Here is a 16,629-nt window from a genome sequence, read left to right on the forward strand (position 1 = left end):
TCCCCTCTTATAGTACTAATCACCTTTTAATTTACATGATAAATTATGTTTACTGTATCTCTCTTCACACTAGAATTTAAGCTCTGTGTGGGCAGGGATTTTTACTTGTTTTATTGATAGCTGTAGCTTATGAAAAAACAAAGCAGCCCCTGACACCCAAGAGTTGGCCTGGCACTCACAGCTAGGCACTGGTGCTCTGTAGAACACAAATGATTTCACAAAACAGCAACATCAAACAAGGCCACTATGATTGTGATGGATGGAGACAAAAACACTTGACCACTCCATAATCACTTCTGAACACAGACACAAAACATTGTCCAGATCACAATAATGACCAACATCTATGTTCTGGCTAATCCGGGTGACTACTACTTCTTGACCAATGACATGTTAGCTTCTTGGACAAGATTTACTAACATGGCCAGTCATAAAATTAATCCCATTTGCTAACAGCAGCCAGCAAGGCCCTACTATTTCTTAAACCCTTCCCCAAATCACCTAACTCAAGCCCAAATCGTACAAGACTTTTCTAACACTCTCTTTCTAAGAGGCTCCATTGTTCCTCATGGTGTACATTCTTTCTGTTGCATTGACTAATAAACCTACTTTGATGAACTGCAAGTGTTCGCCTGGCTTTGACAATCTTGAATTCCTAGAACAGAACTTGGCTTGCAGGAAGCATTCAACAAAAACTGGATGAATGAATGACTAGACATTGGAAGCTATAACGTATATGTATAGGACTGATCTGACATTATACATATTCCTTTATTGAAAAAATATTAAGGTGTTTATAATGAACCTTGTTTTGATGAAAATATTTACTGAGTTCAGTAATTTCTACACAGTGCTACATGTTGTAATATAACTATTACCTATGACCTGAATAGACAATATCCCATATTCACATGTATCTTTTACACATACAAAATTTTTCTGATTAATAAAATGCATTTAAATTTAAATGTGACACAAATTAACAGAATTATACATTTCTCAATCAACGTCTACTAAAGATACAATATCTATCATAGTGGATGTTGATTCAAAAAGATTGGTAATGACTTGAATAGAGCATCAGTTCATTCATTAGTTGACTTCAAAAACATTTGCTGGGGAAAAAATATTTACGGAGCGTTTACCAAGTGTGAAATACTGAGAACAGAGAAGATTCATGCCCTGTCTGCAAGGAGTTCGAATTCTAGAGGGGGAGGCAATCACTTCTTGGCCTTTCAGCTAAGATCAAGTGTAGAGGGGGAGGCAGCGTGGTGACTGTATAGCAAGCTGGGAGAGCCTAGAGGAGGGGACCACACTTCTCGCCTGCAGCAGACACAAAGCAAGAGATAATGTATGCAACCTTTTCAATGAGCTTAAGAACATGTTCTACATATAAGATGGAGACAAAATGTGGTCCACTGGAGAAGGGAATGGTGAACCACTTCACTATTCTTGCCTTGAGAACCCCATGAACAGTATGAAAAGGCAAAAAGATAGGACACCAAAAGAGGAACTCCCCAGGTCGGTAGGTGCCCAATATGCTACTGGAGATCAGTGGAGAAGTAACTCCAGAAAGAATGGACGGACCGATTCCATGCTTCCTAAGGCCCACTTGACTTCACATTCCAGGATGTCTGGCTGGAGCCAAAGCAAAACCAGTACCCAGTTGTGGATGTGACTGGTGATAGAAGCAAGGTCTGATGCTGTAAAGAACAATATTGCATAGGGACCCGGAATGTTAGGTCCACGAATCAAGGCAGATTGGAAGTGGTCAAACAGGAGGTGGCAAGAGTGAACGTTGACATTTTAGGAATCAGAAAACGAAAACGGACTGGAATGGGTGAATTTAACTCAGATGACCATTATATCTACTACTGTGGGCAGGAATCCCTTAGAAGAAATGGAGTAGCCATTATAGTCAACAAGAGTCCAAAATGCAGTACTTGGATGCAATCTCAAAAATGACAGAGTGATCTCTGTTCGTTTCCAAGGCAAACCATTCAATATCATGGTAATCCAAGTCTATGCCCCAACCAGTAATGCTGAAGAAGCTGAAGTTGAATGGTTCTATGAAGACTTACAAGACCTGTTAGAACTAACACCCCCAAAAGATGTCCTTTTCATTATAGGGGACTGGAATGCAAAAGTAGGGAGTAAGGAAACACCTGGAGTAACAGGTAAATTTGGCCTTGGAGTACAGAATGAAGCAGGGCAAAGACTAATAAAGTTTTGCCAAGAGAAGGCACTGGTCATAGCAAACACCCTCTTCCAACAACACAAGAGAAGACTCTATACATGGACATCACCAGATGGCCAACACCAAAATCAGACTGATTATATTCTTTGCAGCCAAAGATGGAGAAGCTCTATACAGTCAGCGAAAACAAGGCAGGAGCTGACTGTGGCTCAGATCATAAACTCCTTATTGCCAAATTCAGACTTAAACTGAAGAAAGTTGGGAAAACCACTAGACCATTCAGGTATGACCTAAATCAAATCCCTTATGATTATACAGTGGAAGTGAGAAATAGATTTCAGGGATGAGATCTGATAGACAGAATACCTAATGAACTATAGATGGAGGTTCATGACATTGCACAGGAGATAGGGAGGAAGACCATTTTCAAGAAAAAGAAATGCAGAAAAGCAAAATGGCTGTCTGAAGAGGCCTTACAAACAGCTGTGAAAAGAAGAGAAGCCAAAAGCAAAGGAGAAAAGGAAGGATATACCCATTTGAAAGGAGAGTTCCAAAGACTAGCAAGGAAAGATACGAAAGCCTTCCTCAGTGATCAATGCAAAGAAATAGAGGAAAACAACAGAATGGGAAAGACTAGAGATCTCTTCAAGAAAATTAGAGATACAAGGGAACATTTCATGCAAAGATGGGCTCAATAAAGGACATAAATGATATGGACCTAACAGAAGCAGAAGATATCAAGAAGAGGCAGCAAGAATACACAGAAGAACTGTACAAAGAAGAGCTTCAAGACCCAGATAATCACGATGGTGTGATCACTCACCTAGAGCCAGACATCCTGGAATGTGAAGTCAAGTGGGCCTTAGGAAGCATCACTACAAACAAAGCTAGTGGAGGTGATGGAATTCCAGTTGAGCTTTTTCAAATCCTAAAAGATGATGCTGTGAAAGTACTGTATTCAATATGCCTACAAATTTGGGAAACTCAACAGTAGCCATGGGTCTGGAAAAGGTCAGTTTTCATTCCAATTCCAAAGAAATACAATGTCAAAGAATGCTCAAACTACAGCACAATTGCACTCATCTCACACGCTAGCAAAATAACGCTCAAAATTCTCCAAGCCAGGCTTCAGCAATATGTGAACCATGAAATTCCAGACATTCAAGCTGGTTTTAGAAAAGGCAGAGGAACCAGAGATGAAACTGCCAACATCCGCTGGATCATCGAAAAAGCAAGAAAGTTCCAGAAAAACATCTATTTCTGCTTTATTGACTATGCCAAAGCCTTTGACTATGTGGATCACAATGAACTGTGGAAAATTCTGAAAGAGACAGGAATAGCAGACCACGTGACTTGCCTCTTGAGAAATCTGTATGCAGGTCAGGAAGCAACAGTTAGTACTGGACGTGTCACAACAGACTGGTTCCAAATAGGAAAAGGAGTATGTCAAGGCTGTATATGGTCACCCTGCTTTTTTAACTTATATGCAGAGTACATCATGAGAAATGCTGGGCTGGAGGAAGCACAAGCTGGAATCAAGATGGCCGGGAGAAATATCAATAACCTCAGATATGCAGATGACACCACCCTTATGGCAGAAAGTGAAGAAGAACTAAAGACCCTCTTGAAAGTCAAAGAGGAGAGTGAAAAAGTTGGCTTAAAACTCAACATTCAGAAAACTAAGATCATGGCATCTGGTCCCATCACTTCATGGGAAATAGATGGGGAAACAGTGGCAGACTTTAATTTTTGGGCTTCCAAAATCACTGCAGTTGGTGACTGCAGCCATGAAATTAAAAGACGCTTACTCCTTGGAAGGAACGTTATGACCAACCTAGACAGCATACTGAAAAGCAGAGACATTACTTTGGCAACAAAGGTCCATCTAGTCAAGGCTATGGTTTTCCCAGTAGTCATGTATGGATGTGAGAGCTGGACTGTAAAGAAAGCTGAGCGCCGAAGAATTGATGCTTTTGAACTGTGGTGTTGGAGAAGACTCTTGAGAGTCCCTTGGATTGCAAGGAGATCCAACCAGTCCATCCTAAAGGAGATCAGTCCTGGGTGTTCATTGGAAGGACTGATGTTTAAGCTGCAACTCTAATACTTTGGCTACCTGATGTGACAAACTGACTCATTTGAAAAGACCCTGATGCTGGGACAGATTGAGGGCAGGCAGAGAAGGGGACGACAGAGGATGAGATGGTTGGATGGCATTACCAACTCAGTGCATTACCAACTCAATCGACACGAGTTTGGGTAAACTCCAGGAGTTGGTGATGGACAGGGTGGCCTGGCGTGCTGCAGTCCATGGGGTTGCAAAGAGTCAGACACGACTGAGCGACTAAACTGAACTGAACATAGAAGATGGAGATACTTTGCACACACAAAGATTTAAGTTCAGCAAAATATATTACTGAACTAAAAAATACCCCCCAAAGGTGTTAGATTTCTGTTAATTCTCAAGGGAGACGACTAGTCTGTTGGCACACTGCACTACATTCTCATTGAAAACCATCCATTCCATTTTTTGGCTTATGAGAAATTGAAAGAAAACAAACAAACAAACAAAAAACACAGATTGACTGTTGTGCAATTTAGTCTTGAATTTTATTCAAACAAAAGAATCATCCATCTATTTTTGTTCCACTATGGTACTTTGAGTGTATATGAGAGATAATTATAATTTTTAGATGCATAATCAGAGGAGACAGAAAAGTCCTCAAAACAAACAACAGGTTTAGTTGACAATACGGTTGTTGTGAAACCTGTAATGAATGGTATCTTTTCATGAAGAAAAAAGGCCAGTCTATTCCAGCTTTACTAAACAAAGAGTTGATTTTTGTTTAAATAATCTGCATCCTGGTGCTATTTCTACCTTCTCCATAGCTCATATCTAAGTTCCTGGGTTGCAGAGAACACCTGAAGTAGACCTAAACTGAAAAAGGCTGACTAACCTGTATGTATTCCAGAAGTGAAGTTGCTTAGTCGTGTCTGACTCTTTGCAACCCCATGGGCTGTAGCCTACCAGGCTCCTCCTCCATCCATGGAATTTTCCACGCAAGAGTACTGGTGTGGGTTGCCATTTCCTTCTCCAGGAAGATACTCCCGACCCAGGGATTGAACCCAGGTCTCCCGCATTGCAGGTACACTTTACCGTCTGAGCCAGGTATTTGCAAATAACGGTCTATGCATTCAGCAGCAGCGTAAGGCCACAGTGAAAATGAAAGCTACAAACATCACTACCTCAGATATGTTAGTCACTCGGTCATGTCTGACTCTTTGCGACCCCGTGGACTGTAGCCCACCAGGCTCCTCTGTCCATGGGATTTTCCAGACAAGAATACTGGAATGGGTTGCCATTCCCTTCTCCAGGGGATCTTCCTAACCCAGGGGTTGAACCCGAGTCTCCTGCATTGCAGGTGGATCCTTTACCGTCTGAGCCACCAAGAGACCTTCTTTTTATCTGCTACACTTTTTCTAAGATGTCTGCCTAGGTTCTTCCCTCATTTCCTCCAAATCTCTGCCCAAATGTCACCTCATTAGAGAAAACTTCCCAGATCAGGTTGTCTAAAAAAGCAGCTCTCTTCCACAGTCAATAAATCCCTTATTCACTTATTGTTTTTTTTTTTTCCTTCAGAGGATGTATCAGTACCCAGCGTAATATGTTTGATTGCTGTCTGTCTCTCTGCCTATCACTCACTGTACTGCAAGCCCCATGGGGTAAGAGCTTTGATCACTGTTACATTCCCAATACTTAACAGCACACACAGTAGGCACTCAAGAAGTATTTGTTAAATGAATTCACATACCAGTTGAGCAACTGAGGAAGGCAAACATCAACTGCTATGAGAACCTAAGCAGACCCCTGACAGCCCAGGGTTTCAAAAACCTAGGGTTTCTTTCTTCATACAATTTTTGTTTGGTTAACATGGTTTTAAAAGCAAGCTTCCTTGTATCAGTTTGCTTCAAAATTTCAAAGTGTCTTTAAAACTTGCATTCATCATCCATGAAAGTGAGGAATTAAAAATATTTTGAGCAATACCAATCTGAATGTTCAAGGAAAGTGTAACTATCAGAATTTTAAAAACTGTTACCAATGCTGTTACTTTCTAATACAAGAAGGCTTATGGCACGTCCTACAGCCAGTAGATAACTAATTCATAAAGTGATCAGCTTAGCAGGCATTGTGGGGCTGATGACATGGAACTGATATAAGAGACAGCATACCATATAGCAAAGAGGCAAGTTTAAGAGAAAGACAGCAGTCACTTCCCATTGGAAAGAATACATTCTCTAAAAATACTGCCAAGAAATTAGGAAAAAAATCACTTCCTATCATGAGGAATGTGGCAGGCCTTGAAATATAGAAACTTAGTTTCTAATACCTGTGATGATGTTACCAGAAGCTCAGCTTGGTAAAAATCACTGAATTGATCATAGGTAAACTACAAAATTTCTGAGTCATTGAGCATTATAGCTCCCTTAGTTAGCTATACTTCCACTAGAAGCAATGCAAAATGTATTTCAGCTGTTAAAAGAAACCTACAAACGTGCCTGCTCATCCAACCACTTACATATCAAGTCAACATATAGCACATTCTGTATGCAAAAAATGTTCAGAAAACTACAGAGGGCTACAAGTATAGAATTCTTTAACTAATCCAAGGCTTTATCCAGAAATTACTGCTTCTTGGCTAGCTTAAACATCATTTTTTTTTTTCCTAGAAAATCAACTTGAGAAAATGTAAAGATAAAAAATTTTATTTGATGAAATATAAATATAGTATAACATTTTAAAGTTATTGGAAAACATTATATACACTGACAAAAAGTTTTTTTAAAAGGATCTCAATTCTAATAGGATGTACCAAATAACTTTCAAAAAGAAAATAACAATAAGACCATTACTGAAGCAAAGACATAAAATTTTGCTATTGGTCAAAAACCTGGCCAAGAAGATCAACTGTTGAACCAAGAGGAAAAAAAAATCCTTTTATTTTGGATATACCTCTTTAAGTCTCTACAATCCAGTACACAAAAAGTAATTTATTAACAGCAAGTATAAACTACATTACAACAAATACCTAGGGAAACCAACCTGCTGTGAGAATCCACAGAAGAACTGGTACAAAAACTGTGGCAAAATGAAACAAAGGTTCTGGAAAAAAAAATGAAGAAAAGGTTTAATATGTTTCACTCCATCAACTTTTTGAAACTAAAACAGGAAACTGTACTCAGTAGTATAGGCAGTCCTAAATGCTTCTAATGTCACAGTGCAATAAACTTCTACTCCTGAGTTGTAAGGAAACAATTCAAAACAATAGATTACATTCATATTGGTATCAACGTCTGCTCTTCCCAGGCAGAAGATAACCTCACTTACTTTATGAGATCCTCTTGGTGTTCTAGAAAAGAAATGAGCTCATATAATATGAACACCTAATGGTACTGCACCTTAAATGCCAAGTGGGTTTGTAAAATCATCACAAAGTAGACTGACATAAAGCTCTAAGTGTATATTTTAAAGTCTGTTAATGCCAATAAATAGTCAGGAAATTATTACAGTATATATTGACACAAACAAGTATCAACTAATGGTTTATTGCCTTTGTTACTGCCTCATTAAACAACCAATTATTATTATCGATCATCTACTACAAGTGAAGATGACACTGTGTGATACAAAAAAACAAAACCTCTCATTTCTAAGCAAGTTATCACTTAACTGGGAGAATATGAAAAACAGATTTAAAAAATACAAGCTGAGAATGCATAAGGCAGTAAAAGCCACCAGGTGAGAGGATAAATACTAAAATTAAATTAACGTCTTCAGGCAAAACTACCGGCACTAATGTTTTCAAAAAGTGTGCTGTCCTTCAGTATAGGCTTTGACTGTATTTGAGCACTGCTGTCACTTGCTCACGTGTCTCTGGATTTCTCTTTGGGCAGCCCCTTCAATAGTCCATTTTTGAGCCACGTCAAAAAACCATCTCCTTCCTTCTGTCACACGTTCTCACTTAGCTAATTTCCCATTCTGGGAGACTTGAGGCTGTTTTTAAAAATCCAGTGGCTCCTCTGCCGCAGCTGAGGATATTTAGGTAAATACATTGCAGGGTGTGGAGGACATTTCTAAAGAAAACTGCTACACGTGTTTTGAATAAGTCCTACAGCACCAGAGTGTCAGAGCTCCCAAGGTCATCCTCTGGAAGGGCAACACTCATTTGCATGGATCAATTCTGGCAGAATGCAAAATACTGTCAGTCTACAGTACTTTATGTATATAAAAGAAGTGCTCTGAAGAAGAGACAGTGCTAGGTGTGGATTATGGGGGTGCTTTGTGGGAAGGGGAGGTCTGACTCTCCCATTAGAGTAACAGTTCCATGAAAATAAGGACTTTGCCTGTCTTATTCCATTATGAATTCTGAAGGGCCTGAAATAACGCTTGGCACATGGTAACACATTCAAGCATATTTGTTGATTGAATGAAAAAAGAAGTTAGACTGTGAACTAGGTGTTAAAGATGAATACGATATGGTGATAGCAGGAACCAAGGCAAGACCATATGTATTTTAAACATATCACGTAGCACAGGGTGGGGTGCCTTAAAAGCCAGACTAATTCTTAGACAAAGGAGAGTGAAGTTTCTGGAGGACAAGTTGAAAAGTGGCATTTTCTAAACATTAACCTGGATGAATTATGTAACTGAGTGGAGAAACAGAAAGGAGGAAGACCCGTCACTGCAGGGCAATAACAACTGGAAGATGCAAAGGCAAGATAAGAGGAAGGAAGGCATCTTAGCTCAGCCAGAGTGGGCAAACATATTAGAGATCATCTTGGGGCGAAAGGCAGCATAATAAAGGAATTATGCTAAGTCAGTAACTAAGGTGACAATGGGCACAGAGATTCTAATGAAGACAGAGGGTTTCTGCATAAATAACCCGCTAAATTGAGAACAGGGATATGTAACTTACTGATCACTGGTAAACATTAGCCATCTTAATACTTGTTTTGTTTTTCTTAACAGAGTGTTCCTTCCATCTGGTGGCAGTTGCTTGAATTGCAGACCAAACTCTTACAGAGGCAAACAAGCTTCTGGAACAGGGTCAGAATGCCAGGCAGATATGTATGGCCAAAGCTTCATGGGCTCCCCTTCAAGGGGGAGGTAAGAGAGAATAACCATCCATCCCCACGTGAGGCTGTCAAGTTACTGAGTCCAAGGCCCCGTAGACTCTATATAAATAACATAACCACACCAAAATGGTGGAAAAGGAGGAAAAAAAAAGTAACTTTGGAAACAGTACTTTGACTACATACTCTAAGGCTAAAGAGCTAAAGACAGAAGTGCACACACACGTATTTCTCAAGTTAGTCAGGCTTGTTTCTCACAGGAATATTTGAGTTAGCAATTCTGGAACTACTTTAAGTATAAACTTGAGGATTTAGCAAATAAATAAATAATGCAAATGAGAACCAGGTTTCTCACTGCTGAAGAAAGGAGTTCAGTTCAGTTCAGTTGCTCAGTCGTGTCCGACTCTGTGAAGAAAGGAGTTACTAATATGGAAAAGGGAAAGGTTAGATAGAATGAAACTTGTGGTGTTGGCTTTAATCAAAGGTATCCATACAAACTGAGTTCAAGTATTGAGTTTATATGGATACCAATGACAATGAGCACAATGAGCACCAGATCTACATTTCTAAATACCACTTGTTAAAAAAAAAGGACCAGAGATCCTTGGAGAAAAGTCTGAATCCAGGACTCAGGAAGGAAAAAATACAAGAGGCGCCTAGAACATCATGTAGTACCAGAAAACAGACAAGACTTAAAAAAAGGTGATGGTCAGGCATGGGTATATCCAATGGGTATAACGTTTTAGTAAGTTCTAGAGATCTGCTATACTTAACAGGACTGTATTCTTCCACCTAATAATCTGTTAAGGAGATAGAGCTCTTATTACACGTCATCACAATAAAATAAAAAGTTAATGATGGGGACATGGTGAAAGGACATGGGCGCCAGGTCTGTGACAATCTGAGTAACAATGAATGATGGTAATGAATTTCAACACAAAATAAAGTATCTGGTTTAATGGGAGAATGCTTTTTTCAAACAAAATTACACAAGCAAAACTGAGGTGTCCTGAGACCCTCAAAACACCATCTGAATCAATGTATCAAAGTTGACATTATCATGAATGGGACATCCTGACAACACATCCTCCTGATATGATGCCCTCAGTAGGTTGCAATAATGCTTCTGTGGTAATTGTGCCCAAACTTGAATCTAATAACAGGCAAATATTAGACAAACCCAAATTGAGGGACATTCAACTAACTCAATGGCCAGCATTCTTCAAACATGTTAAGATCATAAAGACAAAAAAGACAGGAACTATCCCAGGTTAAAGAAGACTAAGGAGATCAGGATCCTTAAATGCAGGCATGAACCTGAAATGGACCACAAAACAAGTATCTGTGGGACCATTAGCAAAATTCCAATACAGTATATAGACTAGTTAATAATGTGCTAATTAATATCAATTTATTGATCTTGGTAACTATGCTCTGTGTTATCTAATGTGCTAACAGTTGGCAAAACTGAGCAGACAGTATACGAGATTTCACTAATTTTGCAACTTTTAAAAAGCATGAAATTATCTCAAAATGAAAACTGAAAAAACTTGAAAAAAATAAACAGAACAGAATATAGGATAGGAGATCAAGTTCTGGTACACGGTTAAAACAGGTAAACCTAACGTATATGTTGCATAAATTATATCTAAATTTATATATCATTTATATTACTATATATCATATGGTAATGTCAATAGGATAAGTCATTGTTTGGTGCAAGGGTGGAGAAGATTGGAAAAGCACAAGGGAACTTTCTGGGGTGATAGAGATGGTCAATATTTGATTCTGGTGGTAGTTACATGGATGTAAACATTTGTCAAAATCAAGCTATTAACATTTAATGGGTACACTGTACTGTATTTAAACTATACTTTAAGAAAGTTTACTTAAAATTTTTCATCTCAAATCTCTTTCATTAAAAGGAATTTCTGGCTTCTGATTCATTAAATAGACCGCCTCTGTTTTACTGACCACAAATTTCAGGGCTAAGACACTAAAAGAAATATGAAAAAAGAACAAAAAAACCCTACAACCAAGCTAAGTCAATGCTGTGTTAAACTCTCATAAATTACAAATATTTTATCACATACCTTATAGAAGAAATACTGGACAAGGTGTGCAATTCTCACATAATATAGATGTCCATGAGCCAACAGCAGTTTCTTTAAATGTTTAAATTTTGGGACCGCATAATCGCTATTCCTGGATGCTTGGCGACCTTCTTTGCCTTTAATACCTAAAATAAGACAATTTCTATAGGGTATTTTTATAGAGTAAGTAACCACCTCATCTGTTACTTCCATGTTTTTCTTGCTTACAAGTACAGTTCAATTGAATAGTTTAGCACTGTTTTCTTAAGCAAAAAGTGCTTTTATCGGTGAGATTTATCAATAAAAAGTAAAATTGTTTAATTGGCAATTACCTATTTATAACAAAACATAAAACAATTAATGAAATCATTATTTTAATCATGATAAGGCAAAAATTATACTGAGGAAAAAGTTTAATCTGAAAAATATCTTGAAAGTACTTGGTAAGTGATTAATTATATATGGCACCAGACTAGGTGCTATACTAAAGCAACTCAGAAACCTGGGGTTTATGGTTTAAGAGTAAATTGAAGAGTCGTAATGAGATGGTTAAGTCCTCATACCAAATGATACTCTGAGCAGTGGTTAGTTAACACTTAGTCCTGTCCAAAATGTCCATAAAGCAGCTGCTGCCGCTGCCGCCGCTGCTGCTAAGTCGTTTCAGTCGTGTCCGACTCTGTGCGACCCCATAGACGGCAGCCCACCAGGCTCCCCCGTCCCTGGGATTCTCCAGGCAAGAACACTGGAATGGGTTGCCATTTCCTTCTCCAAAGCAGCTGGTTCACACCAAAGATCTTTGAAATTTGCTCTTGTCCAAAATGCCCATGAGCATACTTAGTCCACACCAAATAGTTCTGGACAGCACCAAATTTCAAGGGGGCTTCTCAGGCGGCTCTGTGGTAAAGAATCCACCTGCCAATACAGGAGATGCGGGTTCAATCCCTGGAGGGAAGGGGAGTTCGCCTGGAGGAGGGCATGGCAACCCACTCCAGTATTCTTGCCTGGAGAATCTCATGGACAAAGTAGCGGGGCAGGCTACGGTCCATAGTGTCACAAAAGAGTCAGACACGACTTAGCGACTAAACAACAGAATTTCAAGGACCTTTTGGCATGGATAAAATGCACTATGGACATCTTAGACAAGATCAAATGTCCTGCAAGGCTGAGTAGCAGCCCATGCTCAAGCTTGAGCCCATGAGCTCAAGTGGCTTCAGGCCATTTCTAGTCAATAGCCCATGAGTCGAACTAGAGTTCCACAGTAAATAGGGTTACTTCCAAATGGAAAGAATTTGGGAATCCAAACTGCTTTACAATAATCTCCAAAATACTAATAATGCTATTATTTCTCCCCCTCCAAAAAAATTCTGGGGTGTTAGGATTGCTGCCTCCCAGAAACTTAACAGGGGGCAAAATGGTGAAGTCATAGAGAAGCTGCTGTTGCATGCCAACATGTAAATTCACCACTACAGCCCACACAACCACGCATAGATATTGGCATGAGGAAAATCAGCCAGCCAGTTATCGTTTCTGAGTTCCAAGCAGTTAAGGACCACAAAAGATACAGTGCAGCAACATAAGCAGGCGATCTGGCCAGTGGTGAAAAATCAATAAAATTTCCTGCATGCTGGCAAAAATGAGAGCTAAATGATCAATCACACAGCCAGGAGGTTTCAGAAATTTGGTTTACTTGGCTAATAAAATAATATCCTCCAGCCTGGTATTGCTACATTCCCACCAGGGGTAGGACTTATGCATGGGCATATTCCATGGTCAGATGAGAACCTTCATTTAATTAACAATGATCATTCCCGAATTCAAATTCAAGATGAACAACCAAAACAATCTCTAGAATAAGACCACTCTACCTAAAAGCAATACTGATACCTTACAGCTGCCATCTCATTAGATGTTTCTTACCTATGCCCACATGGGATTCCAAGATCATGCTAACATCATTGGCACCATCACCTATCGACAGTGTGATTGGGCTGCCTTTTAAATTCTTCACCATTCTTACAATCTAAACGTTAAATACAAGAGAGGTATAGAAAAGGTCAAAGCAGAATGTGAGCTTGTACTCTATGGGGGTATTTGCCTCTTTCACACTTGTAAATGGAAGCTATGCAAACAGAAAGGTGGTCTGTGCATATAATAGTGTCGAATTCTCAGGGAAGAACAACACAGCTTTTCAAAACGTAACACCAAGTGCCCACTTGTTTCTGGTTTTGCTAATGGATGAACTGTCTAATCCATGCCTTCTACCCACATTAGAGAGCAGAATGCATCCCCTCTTGTCACTGCTTCACATATCCTTTCAGATCAGGTAGTGAAGGACAGAGTGGAGACCAGAGAGCTGATTTAGGGTAATATGCATGGGGCAACCAGGACAAAAGTGGGCAGTGAGAGGATAATGGCTTTGGTCACCCCTGCCTCTCTCCTCCCTGCTGACACTCCAACCACCCCTGGGTACACCCCAACCCTTATTTCCATCTAGCTGCCAACTAAACTTTACCAAATCTTTGAGTGCTCAATATGATTTGATCCCTCATACAGGTAGCTGCATTTTAAAAGGGGGCACCCTAAAGGTGATGGATGACCTTTGCAGAAAGATGCCTGAGATGTGTATAATGCATCATCATTCCCTGAGTGTCTTTTAAAGACACTGTGCCACATGTTGATGGCACAGTGCAGCTCAATGCTGTGTTCACGGTAGGTACTGAATAAAGGAAACCTTCTCCTGGCAGAGTTACTGTGGGAAGAATATTGGGTAAGTGGCTGTCCTCCTACCAATGACTGCTTTATGTGTCAACCCTCAAAACCCCTTGGAATCTAGCAGCTTTTAAACAGCTTATGTAAATCAGTAGTTGAATAATGTCTTGCAAAAATTTTGTACTCTCAAAGGCTTTCACCAGGTAACATAAATAAAATCCATTCCCACATAGATTAAAAATAATTTATATGAGGCAAAACCACCCTGCAGTCTTTTCTTTAAACAAAATTCAGTCAGGTTTTAGTTAAATTGCATACCAAAAAAACCTGACGCCCAATCCATTTGACACAAAAATGATGTTACTAGGAAATGCCAGGTTTTCCCCAATCCTTCACTTCAACTTGGCTCATGTATGGCAAAACCAATACAATATTGCAAAGAAATTAGCCTCCAATTAAAATAAATAAATTTAAATTAAAAAAAATAAAAACTTTATGAGTGCCAGAAATAATCAGTGAGTCAAAGACAAAAGTAAATTTGTTTTTAATAGGCTACATTACTGGTTTAACTAATTGCACTTATTATACTGTATGCAGTAATGACCTAAAAGAAGAAAAATGCAGTCAGAAAAGGTCTAGGGAAGGCAATAAAATTATCAAGGGTGACAGCTTCGGCATGCAAATACAGATTAAAAAGATGAAAGCCAGTCGTTGCAGAAAGATAAAAGGATATATTGCTATGGACCATAAGCCCATGAAAGATCTAGATAGATAAACATCAAATTTTTTTTCACAAGTTCCAGGTCACTGAGATTAAGAAGTCTTCAATCTCTAGATAGCCTCACAAAAAAGAAATCAATTTACCAAAAAGTATTTATTGATCTGCTATAACTATATGCAACACAATGTGCAAAAGTGAAATGCAAATACTCAAAAAGGATATGTGGCTGGGTCACACACCTCAGGAAGCATATAATGGGGAATGGATACAATAATATCAGAGAACCAGATTAACAATAAAAGGTAATAATACTCAATATTTATGCAAGAGAATATATGACAACTTCTAAGTTGTCCACATAAGGCCTATGATGTCAGAGAAGGGAGAGGACACTACAGGCCAGAGTGATGAGAAATGATTTTATAGAAGGAAGCATGGGTTGATCTAAACCATAAAGGACTGGTAAGATGTGCATGGATGGGGAAAAGGGTTTGGAGGAGTATTCCACGGAAAGGGAAGAGCATAATCTAAGGCATACTGAGAGTTAAGTCCAATATATGCTCAGAAAATGGGTCTGATTTGACCAGACCAATTGAGTTTCATAAAGGGGACATGGACAGGTAGATAATATAATATGGGGCCATATTATAAAAGTGGTAACAGGGTGCAGGAGAAAGGAGAAATGAGAAGAAAAGGCTAGACTGCAGGCTAAGAGAGAAGTTAGTCGACATGGAGTTCAATGAGCTGTTAAAGTCCTGGACATGGAAGGTAATGGAAAGAGATGGAAAAGACAATGTACTAGGAAATGGGCAGAATTTCATGACTGAGAGCACACGGAAGGGTAAAGCAGAGGAGACGTTAACATACAGATCTAGAAGTAGAGTGAGCTCAGTAACACTTGTAAAAAAAGACAACGAAAATGACAACTGGACTCTAGAGAAGGTTGAATTGAGGTGATAATGACACACCCAAGAAAACATATTCAGTAAGCAACTGGAGAAATCAAGTGGAACTCCAAAGACTGGGACTGGAGAAGTGATTTGAAAAACACCTATGAGTAGGTGATAGTAGATGGTAGGTGATATTCTGGAAGAGGTGATGATAGTGAGAGAAATAAAAGAGACTAAGGACTGAATGATGGAGGAGGGCGGTGCTCCATGTTCTGGGTGGGAGAAGCAGCATGGTGTTAGGAATTCAGGTACTGGCCTGGGCAGTGGAGCAGTCAAAACCCAGGTGACCAATCTGAGCAGCAGACAATGAATGTAGGGGGAAAATAAATGTAGGGGAAAGAGGTATTGCCTTTGATTAGAGGGACAGATTTCTATGGATATTGTTCTGATAGGATCTGCTTCCCCAGCTGGGGCTAACAGAGGCTGTGAAGCTTGAAGAAAAGAAGAGCATATGATTGCAGTAGAAACTGAAAGTGAGAAGGTAGGGAGAGAGGATTCCCTCAATTAGGATGGGCTGGGTGCATGCACATGCCTGTGCATGGTAGGGGATGGAGTCTGTAAAGGAGAAGCCAAAGACACAGCGCCAGCCCCTGGGTCTAGAGCAAGCAGTTGAGGGATGGGAAGAAGCAAGACCAACACATATAAAAGAATACAGTGTACACAGAAGTGAAAAGTTGTGTACCTAACACTCTAAGGTTCCAGAGATGCAGTGAGTACAAGGAGGCAAGGTGAAGCAGATCAATGCAAGCTGGAGGAGCTGGAAAAGACAGCACATGGTGGGTGGCCTCTGCACTGGGTTTTGTTAAGAATACAATTTTTGTTAGGTCAAGA

At 39.5% G+C, this 16,629-nt stretch overlaps 1 protein-coding gene across 7 annotated transcripts in view; it reads right to left on the reverse strand.

Moving 5' to 3' along the window:
- ATP11C (ATPase phospholipid transporting 11C) overlaps window positions 1–16,629 on the reverse strand; it is a 188,321-nt gene that overhangs the window by 27,602 nt on the left and 144,090 nt on the right. For all 7 annotated transcript variants that reach the window (XM_061408529.1, XM_061408524.1, XM_061408523.1 and 4 more), the window contains 3 exons: window positions 13,336–13,438; window positions 11,419–11,564; window positions 7,296–7,355 (listed from right to left, as the gene is read on the reverse strand). In XM_061408529.1, the coding sequence (XP_061264513.1) occupies window positions 7,296–7,355; window positions 11,419–11,564; window positions 13,336–13,438 (309 nt within the window). The remainder of the gene's footprint in view (window positions 1–7,295; window positions 7,356–11,418; window positions 11,565–13,335; window positions 13,439–16,629) is intronic.

The sequence above is a fragment of the Bos javanicus genome, chromosome X (genome assembly GCF_032452875.1).
Source record: "Bos javanicus breed banteng chromosome X, ARS-OSU_banteng_1.0, whole genome shotgun sequence".
Lineage (NCBI taxonomy): Eukaryota > Metazoa > Chordata > Mammalia > Artiodactyla > Bovidae > Bos > Bos javanicus.